This window comes from Coturnix japonica, chromosome Z (genome assembly GCF_054131305.1).
Source record: "Coturnix japonica strain WE chromosome Z, WE-NBRP24, whole genome shotgun sequence".
Classification (NCBI taxonomy): domain Eukaryota; kingdom Metazoa; phylum Chordata; class Aves; order Galliformes; family Phasianidae; genus Coturnix; species Coturnix japonica.
In genome coordinates, this window is record NC_140702.1 from 3,958,736 (window position 1) to 3,975,186 (window position 16,451).

Genomic DNA, 16,451 nt, shown 5'->3' on the forward strand with positions numbered 1-16,451 from the left:
TCAATGGCATTCCCTATAGGGAATCGTTTGTTTTATCTTTGGAGTGGTTCAAAGAACCATTGTGAACATGAAATTAATTGGAATGGAATAGACGCAAGATACTTTCCTCTTCTTCCACTTGTCCTCATCCTTTCTTCTCTTCCACCCCTGCTTTGCAGATTACCATATACAAATCACCAGGAAGTTGGAGGACAAGACAGTTTTGGAACGTCATTCTGTCATCCTGTCCTGTGACTTCAGGCCTTCTGCAAAGGTTGTGAAATGGTTCAAGTGCCACCCACCCATCGAGCCCTCTGAGAAGTACAAGATCAAGAGGGATAAGCATTCAGCAGAGCTCAAGATTCTGAAGCTGAAGCCCGATGATGCTGGTGTGCAGAGACTGAGGCCACGCTGACAGCTGAAGGTATGAGCAAGGCGGGTGGCCTCTTCCATGTCCTATTTCACCTCAGATTTCTCTTCTTGAGGTTGATTTCTGCCGTTCTCTCCTGCTAACTTTATAAATGTATAATCTTCATTGAGAAGATTACACAAAGATCATCTAGTCCAACCATTCTACCACATCCCAGTATGATTTATAGTAACAGTGGTAACAGTTCACCTTGTTTCCCCACAGCCCGCAATGTAGAAGTAACGAAGCAGCTGCAGGATGTGGAAATTGAAGAAGAGAGCTCTGCTGTCTTCTCCTGCGAGCTGTCCCATGATGACGAGGACGTGGAATGGTTCCTGAATGGCAACCTCCTTTACACCAACAATTACAATGACATCAAGAACGTTGGCAATTGCTGCACACTGACGATGAAGCAGGTTAAGCCTGAGGATGCTGGCACAGTGACAGTGAAGTCAGACAAGGTGTCAGAAAGCGCGCACCTGAAGGTGATAGGTGGGTCTGATCACACACCTCCTTGATGTAAGAGATGCTAAGGAGCTACAGTTCATTCTGTTGTGCAGCAATCCTGCTTCTAAATCCTGCTCACCTCTCTGGGGTGACAAGTCATCAGGGGCTTTCTTCCAGTGGAAGGTTCCATTGCAGCAGATATCAACGAAGGAGGATGGTTTTGGTGTCCTGCCAAAGCATTCCATTGCTTTTTATCATCATTTTACTTAACACAAGGAGAGTTACAGGAGCAGTTTCTTTTACTGCTTCAGTAACATGCAGTGTCAATGCTGTTGTCTCCAAGGATTTATGACTGAAGGAGAGATCATTCAGTATGTGGTTTGCCTCTGGAATGACTAATGACCAGGCTGTGAACAACCTGATCTAGCTGTGAATGTCCCTGTTTATTGCAGGGGAGCTGGGCTAGATGGCCTTTAAGGGTCTCTTCCAATTCTAAGGAACTCGTGCCTGAAGTGCAGAAGTGGATGAATTATACCACTTCTTCATATCCTCCCCATGATTACAGAGGAAATACAGCAAAACAACATGCATGGTCTTATTGTTGTCATGTGCTTGAATACGAAGACGTCTCTTTTTTATGGTTGAGATTTTTGTTGATATGGGTCAGTAAAAACTCACATTGTTTAGCTTTCTCAATAGGCGATCGTGGGAATCCTGGTCTCCATCATCTGGTACCACCGTGGATTCATCTACATCAGGCACGACTGAAAGAATTAAAACACAAAACAACCACCAAGGTGAACCCTTCCAAAAGGGGGAAAGTTCCATTTGCTGCAAGCCACCGAGGTAACCAATAGAGGGGCCCTGATCCCCCTTGTGCCATCAGGATGCTCTGGCGCGGTATGTGCCTCAAACTCAAAGCTCCTTCCCACCTCCCAAGGAAAAGCAAAGCAGCCCAAGCATCTCCAGCAAAGCTGCCCAGCAGACAGCAGGGAATGCAAACAGCTTCTGGCTGCTCCCCTGCACTCCTGTCCTAAGTAAGTGACCATACGGGGACTGGCTGGGAAATCAGTGCATGACACACGTGAGTGTGCACAGGGTTGTGCAAAGCAGTGGGGATCCGTGTGTGTGTGTGTGTATGTGTTTGTGTGTGTATTTGTGCATGGATGGTGATGCACACACATTTGTGTCCATGAGTGTATAAACCAGTGGGGTTGCTCAGGTGTGTGTAGGTCTGTGGGTATGTGTGCAAGGACGAGCATGCACATATATGTGTGTGCACAGGGGTGTGCAGAGTGTTGGAGCTGCACAAGGACATTGTGGTACCGGTGTGTGCGTGCACTTTGGGAGTGAAAGGAAGGGGTTACACATGTGTCTGTATGTGTGTGCACAGGGCTGCACTAAGGGATGTGGTTGTGTGAGTGTGTGTGAGCACATGGATAGTGCATGGATGCGGTGGCACAAATGTATGCTTGCACATGGGTGTGCTGAGGAGTTGGGTTGCACACAGGTGCACACAAAGGGATATTTGTGGAAGGTGTAGGCACGTAGGTGTTCCCAGGGATGGTTTGCACATGTCTGTGAATGCAAAGGAGGGCACACAATGCAGAGTGTGCATGGGGGTGTGCAAAGCAGGCAGGGTGGCACACGGGTGTGCATGTGCACGTGGATAGGGGAATGCGGGGGATACAGGTTGACCTGTGCTGAGGTGAGTGGGGGCTCACGGTGTTGCTCAGTGGTAGATTTGTTCACACTGAGTGCTAACAGGAAACTCACACACCCTTTTTGTTTCAGCTGTGCCAGCGCTGTGATCCCTTGCTGCAGGGATGGGGTGTTGGAAGGATGGTCTGCGTGCTGAGCTCCCATCTCTTGCAGGAATCAAGTGTAGAGCAAAAGGGATGTTTGGGCCAGGTGACCGCAAGAAGGCTGGCTGCTTTGGATGGTGGCAGCTGATGGAAACAGGTGTTGTTGTGACCATTCAGCTTTTAACAGAAGTCAGGGGTCATGCAGCAAGAGCGACTAGGTTCTCAAATGGCTTCAGACGTGCACACCGAGTACATCTGTCCTGCCGTGCCATCTCTGCTTCTTTTTATGCTGGCATTGTTATGACCACGTGTTGGGCCTGTTTGCTTGTAGAAGGAGGAATGTTAGGTGCAGTTCTCACTGAGAACTTGTGATAGGATTTCTGTGTAATTTGAATCATGAGTGTTAGCACAGTGAGTTGAAGGAGGGCCCCGGAAGCAAATTTGGTGCTGTTGAAGCTCTGTGCGATGAGCAGGTGGGAGGTAACACGTGCTGGCAGGTGTGGAAACAACTTTGGGATTGAGGTGTGGAGGAAAGGTAAGGTGATGAAGGAGCTGATGGCAAAGAGTTTCCTGAGGAGGCTTGGTGCTTGCTTGGCGTTGGATCTGATCAACTTCTTGTGTGCTGGTGTCCATCTGGTGTTTGTGGAGTAGTTTTCATCCCAGGGTCTGTCTGGTAGGACTGGGGCTTGAGCCAGGCCAGGGCGAATCCAGTGTGCTTTACTCTCGTTCTTAGTGCTTGTTTTTGCTCAGGAGGGCCGGTGGCAATCCTCACGGAGCAAGGCCTGCAAATGGGGTTTGTGGAGGAAGGTCCTGCAGGCCTTGTGTGACACCCATGGAGCTGCAGCGAGGCTGCATCTTTGTAAAACAAGGGAAATGCACAGAGATCTGAAGGTGGGTTGTCGTCTCAAGTGATGCCGGAGGGGATGTGCGTGCTCCTTTACATATGCGTTGTCTGCCTGCTGTAGGTGGGTTGGCTTAGAAAGCTGGTACCGTGTTTCTGTTGTCGGGAGAAGCAAATATCAAGTCTTCTCTCTACTGAAAGATTTAACAAAAGAGCCTCTCCTTGCTTCTTAGCGTATGAATCACAGAATCATAGAATCGCGAGGGTTGGGAAAGACCTAAAAGATCATCCAGTCCAACCGTTCTCCTATTACCACTAGCTCCCAATAAATCACGTCCCTCAACACAACATCCAGTCATTCCTTGAACACCCCCAGGGTGGGTGACTCCACCACCTCCCTGGGCAGTCCATTCCAGTGCCTGGACACCCTTTCTGAGAAGTAATATTTCCTAATGTCCAGCCTGAACCTCTCCTGCTGCAGCTTAAAACCATTCCCTCTAGTTCTATCAATAATGACACGAGAGAAGAGGCCGACCCCCAGCTCACTGCAACCTCCCTTCAGGAAGTTATAGAGAGCAATGAGGTCTCCCCTGAGCCATCTCTTCTCCAGGCTGGACATTCCCATCTCCTGCAGCCTCTCCTCATATGGCCCCATTGTGCTCCAGACCCCTCACCAGCTTTGTTGCCCTTCTTTGAACACGTTCCAATGCCTCAGTGTCTTTTTTGCAGTGAGGGGCCACAAACTGGACACAGAATTCGAGTTGTGGCCTCACCAGTGCTGAGTACAGGGGGACAGTCACCTCTCTGCTCCTGCTGGCGTCACTGTTTCTGATGCAAAATGTATGTAAGTGTCACATGTGTGACATCCTTTTTGATGGAGTTCTGTGACTGGAGTTCAATGGATTTGAGAGCTGACTTGAAGCCTGTGGGCATCACCCAGGAGTTGGGGTGAGAGGATGAGGCGTAGGAACAGGAACCTCTTTGGTCGTTCTTAACTCCCAACTTTTAGGTCAGGAATCTCTGTGTGTTTATCATGTAAAGAACAGAGTCATTGTGCAGCCTGTGAATGAATTGATTCACGCCTGCTGATTGGTGCTGTTCTCTACAGGGAGCTGCAATGGAAATGGACACTTGTGGTCCACTGTCCAGCCCCCTCCCGTGCTGGATTTTCTGGGCTTTGAGACACGTCTTCCAGATTCACTTTGTTTTATTTCTGATGTGTTGACCTGTTGAGCTCCAGCCCCAAATGAGGATTCAAGTACTACCACAGCAGTCCATTGGGACTGTAGTATTTCTTGCTAAACAGAATTCGTGTGCACCCGTGTCTTTCGTCTGCACAAAGGATCTTGTAATCATCTCTGTCTGTGTTTCTTTTAGACCCAGAGATGGAGCAGAGAGGAACACAGACTTGGGTGGATCTTCATTCAGGAGCAGGGACACGTCATGCTCATCTGAGGTGTCTGGCTGACAGCAAGAGCAGAGAGGTAAGTTTCATAGGGTCGCGTGCACATTTTATTTTATTTTTAATTCATGATGCATAGAGGCGTTCCCCAGACAAAGTGAGCATTTCTCAACTGGACTTTCTAGAAATGAGCTAGGCAGTGAAAATGGGTTTGAAGCATTCCTAAGAGCCCCGCAAGAGAATGCTGAGAGTTAATCTGGCACCCTCCTTTGGAAACGTCCGTTGTCTGTCAGCTCTTCAGCTGTGCCCTAACACCTCCCATTGCGCTGCCACACCAGGATAGAATTCCAAGCCCACACTGAGTCCTGGAATGTTGTGGTGCCGTGTTGGAATCAGATGTGACCACGTGGTCTTGGCTCCCCGCCTTGTGGGGGGTCATGGTGGACCAGGCTGTTGGCCGTTGGTGATGTCATAAGCGGCTGGAATGAGGGGAGGAGCGGTGCGTTCTGTGTTCCTTTGTGGGTGAGCTAGTGGTCGGAGTGGTTGTTGACTTGTTGTTCTTGTGCCTTTAGTGTCGTTAGTTAGTGTCGTTAGTTAGTTAGTGTTGTTAGTTAGTGTTGTTAGTTAGTTAGTGTTGTTAGTTAGTTAGTGTTGTTTGTTAGTGTTGTTAGTTAGTTAGTGTTGTTTGTTAGTTAGTGTTGTTTGTTAGTGTTGTTAGTTAGTGTCGTTAGTTAGTTAGTGCCGTTAGTTAGTTAGTTAGTTAGTTAGTTAGTTAGTTAGTTAGTTAGTTAGTTAGTGACTTTATTGCCTTTTTCTTCACACCGTCGTGCGCAGCAGCTTGTAGGTAAGCTGAACCAGCATGGGATGGATGGGTGGGCAGTGAGGTGTTGAGAACTGCTGGCTGTCGGAGCTCACAGCACCGTATTGCTTACTCTTGACCATGAGACGTAATTTTCCCTCAGTACACACGTTCCAAAGGGGGTATCTGTAAAGTTGGCACCTGTCCCGTGCTTCTTCCATTGTCTTCTTTGCTCAATTTTGGAAGCATTATAAAGTTGCTGGGTGGACAGGCATCACGTAGCCTGAGACTCAGCTTGTCTTGCAGCAAGTGGATGGGACGGTTGTGCTGTGTGTGTTATTCCATGGATGTCTTAGCCCTGCTCACTGACCTGCTCTTTCTCTCTCCTCTCCTCACCCTCCGCCCACTGCCTCGGTGCAGCTTTAGCTCTCATTCCATCTGAGCAAAGCGACAAGGAACTGCTGCAGATTGCTTGAGGTGATCTCACTGCCAGGTACGTGCCATGATTTGTCCCCCCCCATGGTTTTGCCACAGGGTATGCGCGGGTAGATCTGAGGAAGTCTGTCCATACTGTGCTGTGTGAATAGAGAAAACAGAAGTGTGTTTCTGCTCTGTTCCAGCTGTTCACACTTGCTGTGATGGGTGTCGCGTGCAGTGGGATCAGCCGTGAGCCTGAGGTGGCGGCGACGGAGGTACAGTATGAAGCTCTGGCTGGTCTTTGTTCCCTGTGTTGAGCCATTAGAAGGAGCTGCAGATGTACTCTCTTGCAGTAAAGAATGGGCCCAAAAGGGCCTGGCCAACTTTCTGCGCCAGTGCCATTGCTGATTAGTCTGTGTTGAGAGAGATGCATCTTTGCAAGGCCTGGCAATGCACGCCAAAAAGAGAAACGATTGTTGAGATGTGCAGCTCCTTCTGAAGTGCTCCTGATAAGGACGGAGTGTATTTGCTGCAGCTTTCTCTGCAGATGTGCTCCTCACCTTGAAATCCTCCTGGTTTGTCCTCAGCTCCTGACCACGGCCTGTTCTCTGTTTTGCAGGCTGATAACATGCGGGAGCCGCAGCTGGTGCGTGCTGTGTCATCTTTAAACGTACCAGCGATTGCGGCGGCCCATGTTATTAGGAGCCACGTCGCCCAGGGGCCGGGTGAGCTCTCTCTGGAGGTAAGCAGTTCCAGGCGTTCCTTGTTGTCATGCATGGGAAAGTAGTAGAAGTTGTGAACGCAGCAGGAATAGTCTCAGACACCTTTAGTATATCTTGCGAGATGAAGCTTCGAAGGTTCTGTTGCAGCTTAGACTTTTTCTGGGTTGGGAGGAGTTTGCTGTCAAGCTTGAGGGTATTCTGCAGCACACAAGAAGGCAGTTATTTGAGCTGTTCTTTCCTGCCAGCTGTGCTGAAGCTGGGATTGATGTTTCATCTTTTGCAGGTTGGAGACATCGTGTGCATTGTTGATATGCCACCAAAGGAGATGAGCCCCTGGTGGAGAGGCAAGCGTGGCTTTGAGGTAGGCACACGCTTTCGACTATAATTTCAACTTCAGCAGAATCGGGAATCTCAAGTTGGAGCTGCTCTGCCTGCACAGGATGGCTTCTTGCCATGAACAGTTGCCCTGTGCCGATGTCAGAGGACCATCCCTTTGGCTCTGGGCTTGCGCTAATGCCCACCTGTCTTTTTGTTCTTATTACAGGTTGGTTTTTTCCCTGGTGAGTGCGTGGAACTCATCAGGGGAAAACTTCCTGAGTCACTGGTCAATTCCTTGCCAATGCCAGGTACGTATTTTACATTTGACAAAGCGGGTTAGTATAATAGGGTCAGAATGTGGCTTTCAGGGGGTATGTAAATGCCCAAGTTCAGCAAGCTTAGCAAGAGAACTTCATTAAGCTCCTTGGGCACCTCCAGGGATGAGGAAAATCCGTTCTTGTGTGTCCTTGTTGGGAACGTAATTCCTGTTGTTACGTGCTCTGTCGAATGCATTGCACTCAGCCACATCCAACTGAGCCAAGCCTGAAATGAACTGGTTTCTTTGTTTTGTTGCTCAGTGGCAAGGAAACGGGGCAAACTCATCACCCGCCTTCGTTCCCTGGTGAAGGCCCACCCCAGGAGAGCAAAGCAGCCGGAACCAACGACATTCTCTGGATCCATGTCCTTGCTTGACATCGTTGAGAGGTATTTAGCCAGCAGGACTTGAGGGCTGAGCTGTAGGAATGGAAGCATCCTCTGCTGTTTGAAACAGAGCGCTTTTCTAAGCTGTGTTTCAGCAGAAAGCAGGCAATGCCGGGAACAGGCAGCAATTGGCAAGGGCTCAGTGCAGCTCTTCCCTCACCCTGCACCACGACTGACAGCATGCTCTGTTTTCTCTGCAGAATGAGTTCTCCCAGTAAGAGGGCAGAGTCAGCAGCTGCCAGTTGGCGTTCCTGCTTCTGCCTGGGCAAACCATCCCCTGTGGCCAAACGCCAACTGCAGAGCAGTGCCAGGGAGCCCTCTGAAGTAGAAGTCTTGGTTCTGGCAGGTAAGGGTGCAGATCCAGCTTTCAAAACACTGCTTGTCAGAAACACAGGTAGAATTCATGCTTTCAGTGGGCTTGTACTTCCTTCTGGCGTTCAAGCCCATGCCTGACATCTTTGGTTGACCCCTGTCTTTCCCAAATGAGTCTCTTGTCAACACAAGAGCTGGGCCTGCACGAGGATAGCTTTCAAGACAGTGACAGTGTTGCTAGAAGCTTATTGGCTTCTGCCCACCACCACTACATAGCCAAATGTCAAGAACCTCTTAATGGTTCATCTTGTGAACGTTCGACACTAACCGTTGTGCATCTACTCCTTCCTAGGTGACCCGAGCCCTTGTATATCCCCAAGACGCAGGGCATGTTACGATCATGCATCCAGTGATTCCATCAATGAAGAGCTGTTGAGAAGCACAGGATGCTGCAGTTCTGATGAAAGCCTTCCATATAACATCAGTTATGCAGAGAAGAATGTCATCGTTGTTGAAGCCCTCATTCATCCTATCCCTCCAGAAGCTCCTGACCTGAGCCTACCAGATGCCACAGTTACAAGCCTGGACTGTGGCCTGGTGCCTTTCCAGGACAGCCCAGCCCATGCGCAGCCCGACTGCCTTGACAGCAACACCTCCAAGCAGGACCAGGACAGCGTTACTGAAGAGCAGCCGAGCCTCTTGGAGGGGGACTTGGAGTCAGGCCTCCAGTCCCAGGCACCAGGCAGCAGCTCAAGCTCTGAGCCACTTTCCCCTTAACATCAGAGGACGTGTCCCATCTTTACCCCAGACCTTTCATTCCGTCCTTTCTCCTATTGAATAAAGGCACGCTCGTGCTCAATCAACGCCTTGACTGCATTCCGAGTTTTCATTCACAAAGACTGGGATGAATGCAAGAAACAGCAAGGCAGCTCGGCTTGCAACGCTCTGGCTGTGGGGTGCGTGCAGGGACACTGTAACCATACAGGGAAAGGCTTCCACTGCTTCCTCAAGCTGTAGTCCAGCCCTGCTACTGCTCTGTGGCACAAAGCCCTGAGGGATGTTCCATATTGTTAACCTAAGTGGAGCCAGCTTCATGCACTGTGTTTTGTTGTTGCTGGGTGAGAGGGGGATGCACGTTGGTGAGAAGATGAGCATTGCTGGATCTGCCACGAGTGTCCCTTCTGCCTCTAAGAATATGTCCTAACTAGGATGTGAACACTGCTGGCACTTCCTCATTGCACGTGCTTGGAGGATCTTCAGTTCTTGCACATTCAGGATGTCTGTCAGTGACTACAAGGAAATTCTCAAGTACTAGGAATTCCATGAAACAGTTGGAACGGGTAAGTGTCATCTTTGTACAGAAACAGCACGCCTAACAGTCTGTCTCACCACTCTAGAATTAATCTGAGAATAGATTGACAGCTCTTGTCAGTTCTCTAAGTCAGGTTTCATTTGGATAAACTTGAAATGGAATTTCTGAAACCAGTTGGAAATTGATGGTGCTGATTACCTCTTCATCTAATTAAAACATTATGCACTTTCTGTTGGGAGAGAAAGTTACAGTACTCCACTCCAATCCAGTGGATTGCAGGAGAGAATTGAAGGGGGAAAAAAAAACACGAAGTAGAACTCATGGGTTGAGATAGAATTATTTACTGAGATAGAGAAAAGGATAATAGTTATGATGAATGCAAAAGCAATTGCTCGCCACCTACCAATCAGTGTCCAGTTAGCCTCCTAGTAGTGGAAGAGATTTTCATGAAGTTCTACCCCGTTCAAAACTCCTTCCACAATATGTCATATAGTATGGAATATCCTTTGGCCAGCTTAAGTCAGCTGTCCTAGTTCTGTTCCTTCTCACTTCCTTGGGCTCTCAGCTGAGATTGACTGTGGCTCTGTACAACGCTGCCTGGCAGCAGCTGTAAGCATCACTGCGCTATCTCCATTGTTTCTCTAGAATGAAAACGTAGTATTAAATCAGACACTGAAGAAAATAATTCAGTCCCAGCTGAAACTCAGACAATAACTTGTGCTTAGGATTGTTTCCCTACAGGAAATGTTAGATAATTACTGCTACTTGGTACTGTGTCCTGTAGCTGAGCTGGATTTTGTTATCCTTGAAGAAGTATCTTCCTCTGAAAGGGGAGTAAAACATGATGCTCCTAATGAGCGGAGCAGAGACACAGATCTGATCTGAGTGTTGGTTTCATATTTTTGTGATGCTCTTTGCTGCAGTTTGTATCTAGAGAGAAGCCCTTGTGGTGTCAGTCTGTTGTGTAACCTGCTCTAGTTTTGTGCCTCAAGGAAGAGTGATCCTTTAAACAAATGGTGGCTATACAGAGGGTATGGGGTGAGATGCATTCCTCTGGCCCCATTCCAATGGATTTTCTGTCACTGAAGACTTGAAGCACAGGTTAGGTACTGGAAGGCTTGAATATTTCCTCACCAATAGGTTAGAGCTTGGCATTTTGTAAGCTGCTGGTATCTCGGAGTAAAGCAAATAATTACAGCACGAGCATTTTCCTAGGCATCTTATGAAATCCCTCTATCTAAGGCTACTGGAAGGCACTCTGAACAAAGATCATTCTCCCCAGCTTCTCTTCTCTGAGTGGGAGCTTCAGCCCCCTGCACAAGCTGGAGGTCATCCACAGAGTTTGTTTCAGGTTGTTATCCTTCCTGGCCAAAAACCAGATACAGTATTGTAGATGTGGTGCAATGAGTGTTGAAGCAGGAATGACTTGTCCTGGTCTGGTTGTGCTGCTTTTTAATGCAGCTGATGATCTTGTTGTACTTCTTTTCTGTCAGAGCACACTGCTGGCTTGCATTCAGCCTGTGGTCTCTCACCACTTGTCCTCCTAGTCCCCAGGTCCTTTCCAACAGATACAAGCTAGTATTTCCCACCTGGGATACTGGAAGATGGGAACTTGTCAGCAGTCAGTGAAGATCTCTGAGACAGCGAGAGCGAGCGAGCTTTGAGTAGACTGGGAACCACTGTCCACAGCAGGAAATAAGAGAAGAGAAAAGATGTTTCCTTGGGCACTTGGGTGGAAATCATTCCTGACTGCTTTCTCATCCACCAGGAAAATCTGCTGATTGACAATTTGAAGCTGATGGACTTTGGACTCTGTGCAAAGCCAGAGTTAAGAGGATGTGTTAAATCAAATACAATGTGCCCCCAAGTAATGCATGTTTGAGCACCGTATGCAACAGGGGCTTGTCCAAACAAACACCCTAAAATCAAGCTGTTTTTGTGGCTGACATGTCATTGCATCTTGTTTGGAATGGCCTGAACTGTGTGAGAGTGGTTAACAGATTGCTCAGAAGCACAGGTAGATTATTTTCTCTAGCTAGACTCCCTGTTTTCATAGTCTAAGCTGTAGATAATCTTGTAGGTATATCACCTGTGTTATGCAAGGGTCTGTAATAGGAGCATGGGGTTGGTGTGCCTAAGGAACCTTCTAAGGATCTGTATGTAGGATGAGATTGTGGATAGAATAAAATGACTTTTGCAGGTGACGTACAAATCCTGTGATTGCATATGCTTGAACTGAATTGTTTCTTGATCTTCAAACTGATTTCCAGAAGCCTTTATTAACATGTAAGATGGGTGCTGGTAAGAAAGAATGGGAAGACTGCCTTACTGATTCCAAGAGAATTATTTATCATCAAATGATTTTTCCTGGCCAAATTTAGAGCCTCTCACAGGTAATCGAGACCAACAGGCTGTTGTTGCACAATCAACAGGCACAATCGAGATGATCAGCTGAGGAAAATAAAGCATCATGCCAAGGGAACTAGATAAGTGAGCAGCTTGAGATCTGCACATTCATGTGATGCTCATGGTCTTAGACAATATTTGCTTAGTGAGGTCACATTGAATGAAAGCAAAATCTAAGATGAATGAAAATATACACAGGAGAAGAAGCCTCTGAGGCTTCTGAAGTGTTATGACCAGAAGACATAAACTCTGTTAAAGCAAACGTTTCTCTCTCTTTTTAGTGTTCTTCCAGGGAGGCCTTGATTACCGCCTGAACACATGCTGTGGAAGCCCAGCTTATGCAGCACCAGAGCTAATCCAGGGCAAAGCGTCTATTGGCTCAGAGGGATGTAGAGCGGTGTTTGTTTTCCCCTCTTTCCCTTCCCTCTCCACAGAGCATTTCAAGGCAGTGGAGCTCAGGTAGGCTCTCTTGGTTTCCCTTCTGAATTCTGCTAGGTTGCATTGCTTGGTAGCTCTCAGAAGCTGTCAGTGGCCACAGACTAGAAAAGTGCAATTGGTCTCAGTTCACACAGCTGGCTGGTTTGTCTCTGGCTAATCCTGAACTGCCTCAAGCGACTGCTTTGGGGCTCTACAGAACAGCAGCTTCAGAGATCTCTTTCTATTACTAAGTTTTTGAAAGAGCAATTTGCTGTGTTCTAATTATCCATCATTTTTGTGCAGTCTTTTTTGTCAGACTTCTCCTTAGATTCCATGTTGTATGTGAAGATTAATTTGCATTGTGATTTATAATGTACTAAAAACTGAGAGATGTCTGGAATTTTGGAACCCACTACTTGCAGTTGTTAATCTGTCCAAACTGGTCTGGTTTGCAATGCCCTCATCCTTCTTGAATCGCTCTGCTGTTAAAAGCGGAGCAATTCCTACAAGTGCCATGGCCCCACTGTTGTTCTAATTCTTGTTTCTTTGTTTTCCACACGCTGCTTTTCAAGCCTCCTTTTTCTTTACAGTCCAAGTGAGAATTGCACTGTGAAGTGTCTGAACCTTGTTGTGCCTCTACATAAAGAGAACAGCAGCAAAGCCTGACAGGTGACTGTGCTGACAGCTCTTGTAGCCAGTAGCACGTAACTGTGCTAAATCCCTTGTGACGGCTTTGATTTCATTTTTGCCAGTGAAATCCTTGTAAAAGGAACTGCAGCAGTGTGATGAGCTAAGGTGAAGATGCTGGTTTTAGTAGTGCTCTAAGCTGAGTGGAAGAACAATTGAATTAGGGTTATATGCTTTCTCTGGGACGATAAGGTTTTTTTTTCTTGAGATAAAGAGCCAGCTTTTCATGGGCTATATGTGGGCTTTGGCAAGGGCAGACAATCCAGTCTGTCAGGAAGCCATTTGAGGTGCTTCAGGTTTGTAAGCTTGTCTTTTTGTTTTTTGAGGCGGATATTTGGAGCGTGGGTGTACTGCTGTATGCTCTGCTGTGTGGGTTTTTCCTTTGGATGATGACAATATGATGGGACTCTACAGGAGGATACCAGTGGATATCAGTGGTGCTAGAATACACTGAGAAGGGAAATAGCTGAGCTTGACAAGAGGCCTTGCTTTTCGGATGGCAGAACATGCTGAGCTGTGGGTAGAAAGGTTAGGTCCTGGAACAGGCTGCCCAGTGAGGTTGTGGATGCCCCGTCCTTGGAAGTGTTCAAGGCCAGGTTGGACAGGGCCCTGGGCAACCTGATCTAGTAAAGGTGTATGTTTGGTGGCCCTGCTGGGCAGGGGGTTTGGAGCTACATGATCCTTGAGGTCCCTTCCAACCCGGGTAATTCTGTGATTCTGTGATTCTGTGATTCTGTGAAAGGCCTGTCTGCTGAATATTGTCCCTGTTTTTGCTGCTTTGTCTGCCAGTATTTTGTGGATTGGGTTCTACTCTTGGTTGGCCTATGTGGCACTGTAGCCTGATTCTATACCATGATAGCATACAGAATTTAAGGAGAAGTATTTTCTTGCCAATGGGCGGATTTTTTGTATCTGGTTCTTCAACTGGCTGCTCCCTATACTATCTGTAGTAAAAATAGAGACACATCATTTGATTTCCCAGAAATGAATGTTACTAAATGCCAGCTCTTCTCATGTCTACAAAGAGCAAAGTTCTGCATTTGCTATTAGAATTTCCTCTTCCAGAATCAGGAGGTAATGTAGGACCCCACAGATTGCCTTCAGAATCCAACAGTTAGTTCTGTTTCCTTTGGGAGTGCATAACAACCTGAGCACATGAACTGAATGACGTGGCTTTTTAGTCTGGTACAAACTCTGCTGTAGACTGAAACTTGGTCCATTTGTAAGCAGGACTTTGTCCATTTCTGCAGGACAGCAGAAAACCCTTTGTGCTAATCATGATGCCAAGAAGCAGAATGCGGCAAATGGCAGATGATCCAACTGCTTCAGGTGTTCATTTCCTTAAAACTGAGAATAGTTTTGGACTGAGAGTTTGTAAGCAGAACCGAGCTCTTAAAGCTGTCAGAGATTATTTCTGCACTGCTCAATTCTATCTGCCTAACATACACAGGATCTCAGAACTGCGTTGCGTGAATTGGTGGAACTTGTTGAAGTGAACTGGGATGAGCAAATTTTAGAACTTAGTCAGAACGCAGTAAAAAATGGATAATCTCATGGGTATTAAGGTACAGGCTTGCTATTTCTGCACTGAATTTGTTTTTATTTTACATGGTTGTGATCTGAAAGTTGCTTGAAACGCAGGCACCTCGGCACTGTTGTGTAACTGAATTTCACACATTATAGACCCTCAAATATCCTGGAATCTAAAACTCTGACTTGTTTTAAGTCTGCTGCTTGAGTCTATTCAGGGTCATAGTGTCTGTGTGAAGTGGAGTGTGTGGGGAGATTGTTGCTGCAGATCCTGGGAAGTTGCTGTGTATTTGCAGACAATGGCTGCTGTTGGTCACTGGGTGCCCCTGTTCCTCTGCAGAACAGCTGTGCTGTGCATGCAGCACAGCATGCTGTGCAAGCTATGGAACTAGGAATCAAGAAGAGATAGAAGCTTGGCCTTGATGGCACGGGCTGTGTGTATAATCAGGAGGGGTGTTAACTCTTTGAAAGGGCTGATAATATCAGGACAAGGGGAAATGGTTTTAAGTTGAAAGAGGGAAGATTTACGTTGGTTGGTAGGGGAAGTTCTTTACTAGGAGAGTGCTGAGGTCCTGGAACAGGCTGCCCAGGGACGTTGTGGATCCCCCATCTGTAGAGGTATTCAAGGCAAGGTTAGATGTGGCCCTGGACAGACAGGTCTAATAAATGTGGAAGATAGGTGGCCCTACCAGGCAGGGGGAGTGGAGCTTCATGATCCTTGAGGTCCCTTCCAACCCGGGTCATTCTGTGATTCTGTGTTCCCCAGATGCCTCTTGGAAGTCATCAAGTCTGCCTCAGTGCTGACCACCAGTGCACTGTCCCCATGGGACTTAATGAGACACTTGGTGTCTCTGGCTGGGATCTGCTTGGTGATAAACATGGACGCGAAGAACTTAGCGATTGTGTGGGCTCCAAACCTCTTAAGGTAAACTTCTTTTTCCTTTTCAACACGATGCTTAGTTCTGCTCTCCTCCAACCCCAGGGGAACAATTTCTAGATGACAGTTTCTACTCACTTGTTTAGCTGGGACTGCTGTGTCCCTGATCAGCCAGGATAATTTCGTCAGTGGCATCGCTGTTTGCCCACTGCGGAAATCTCCGGAGCCCAGTTTGACAGTTTTTGGCTACAGAAATTCAGACTTGGGGAAATGATCTTGGGGAAATGACTTGTAAGATCTGCCTTTTCTTCAGATCCCAGCAGAGCCAATCTCCCTGCGCCAGTGAAGCTGCCTGCATGGAGCTGCAGACCCAGTCAGCTGTTGTGGAATTCCTCATCAACCACACAGATGTCCTCTTCTGCTCCAAATCCACACCAGCCTTGGGAGAGGGAGTAGGTGAGCACCTTCCTCCATTAGCTTGATCTAAATCTGACAGCTTCATCCAATCCAGGGCTTCGCCAAGACCTTTGAAAATTCTATTACTGTCGAGGAGACAGCAGGCTTCTGGGCTTAGGTTAGAATACTGTGCCCCGTTGCTGGGTCCTGAGAATGTCCAAGCCTTACATGGAGAAAACTATCACTGCTGTTAAGATTTTTTGCAAGCAGGTGAAGCTTGATTGAAGTGTGGCTGTGAAGCTTTCTGAGATCCCTGCCCCCTAGTTTTTCTACGTTTTTTGTTTGCCTTTTTCGATACAGTGAGTTGCTCTTAATTGTGGCTGTGTCCTTTGCCACGAGCATACCACTGAGCACACGGTTATTTTGAGCTCCTCTTCTTCCAGTGGCTCGGATGAGCAATTCTGAGAGATATGCAGAATGGGGATGGCTGTGCTCCTGCTTCCTCCTCTGTCTCACCTGTGTTTTTCCCTTGCAGGGCACAGTTCTCTGGCAGGGCCCAAGTCTGTGTGGGTGTCTCCATCCACAAAGCTGCTCACACTGCAGGAGGCACAGGCTGAGAGGAGAGGTCAGAGCAGCTCTCCTGTTGCAACACAGAGCAGCAAGATACAAGCAG

General features: G+C 47.5%; 2 protein-coding genes and 1 long non-coding RNA gene across 5 annotated transcripts in view; all 3 read left to right on the forward strand.

Moving 5' to 3' along the window:
- The first annotated feature begins 162 nt into the window (after window positions 1–162).
- Window positions 163–6,375, forward strand: LOC146753581 (uncharacterized). 2 transcript variants are annotated; one of them, XR_014940043.1, is made up of 6 exons: window positions 163–403; window positions 614–880; window positions 1,535–3,531; window positions 4,859–4,965; window positions 6,103–6,175; window positions 6,303–6,375. It is a non-coding gene; the product is annotated as an uncharacterized LOC146753581 (long non-coding RNA). The 2 variants fall into 2 exon arrangements; XR_014940042.1 differs by having other exon boundaries at window positions 1,535–4,965.
- A 347-nt stretch (window positions 6,376–6,722) lies between these two features.
- Window positions 6,723–9,016, forward strand: LOC146753582 (uncharacterized). Its single transcript, XM_085530666.1, has 6 exons — window positions 6,723–6,841; window positions 7,105–7,182; window positions 7,366–7,447; window positions 7,718–7,844; window positions 8,042–8,187; window positions 8,506–9,016. Exons 1-6 carry the CDS (start codon window positions 6,728–6,730, stop codon window positions 8,928–8,930), a joined length of 972 nt encoding a protein of 323 aa, XP_085386792.1. The 5' UTR covers window positions 6,723–6,727; the 3' UTR covers window positions 8,931–9,016.
- An 84-nt stretch (window positions 9,017–9,100) lies between these two features.
- Window positions 9,101–16,451, forward strand: part of LOC146753583 (rho GTPase-activating protein 32-like) — a 45,273-nt gene continuing 37,922 nt past the window's right edge. The window contains exons 1-3 of one of the 2 annotated variants that reach the window (XM_085530643.1): window positions 9,101–9,493; window positions 12,153–12,330; window positions 15,272–15,430. In XM_085530643.1, coding sequence (XP_085386769.1) covers window positions 15,339–15,430 — 92 coding nt within the window. In that variant the 5' untranslated portion in view covers window positions 9,101–9,493; window positions 12,153–12,330; window positions 15,272–15,338. Of the gene's footprint in view, window positions 9,494–12,152; window positions 12,331–14,452; window positions 15,431–16,451 lie in introns of those variants that run through there. The other variant, XM_085530644.1, reaches the window with a different exon arrangement.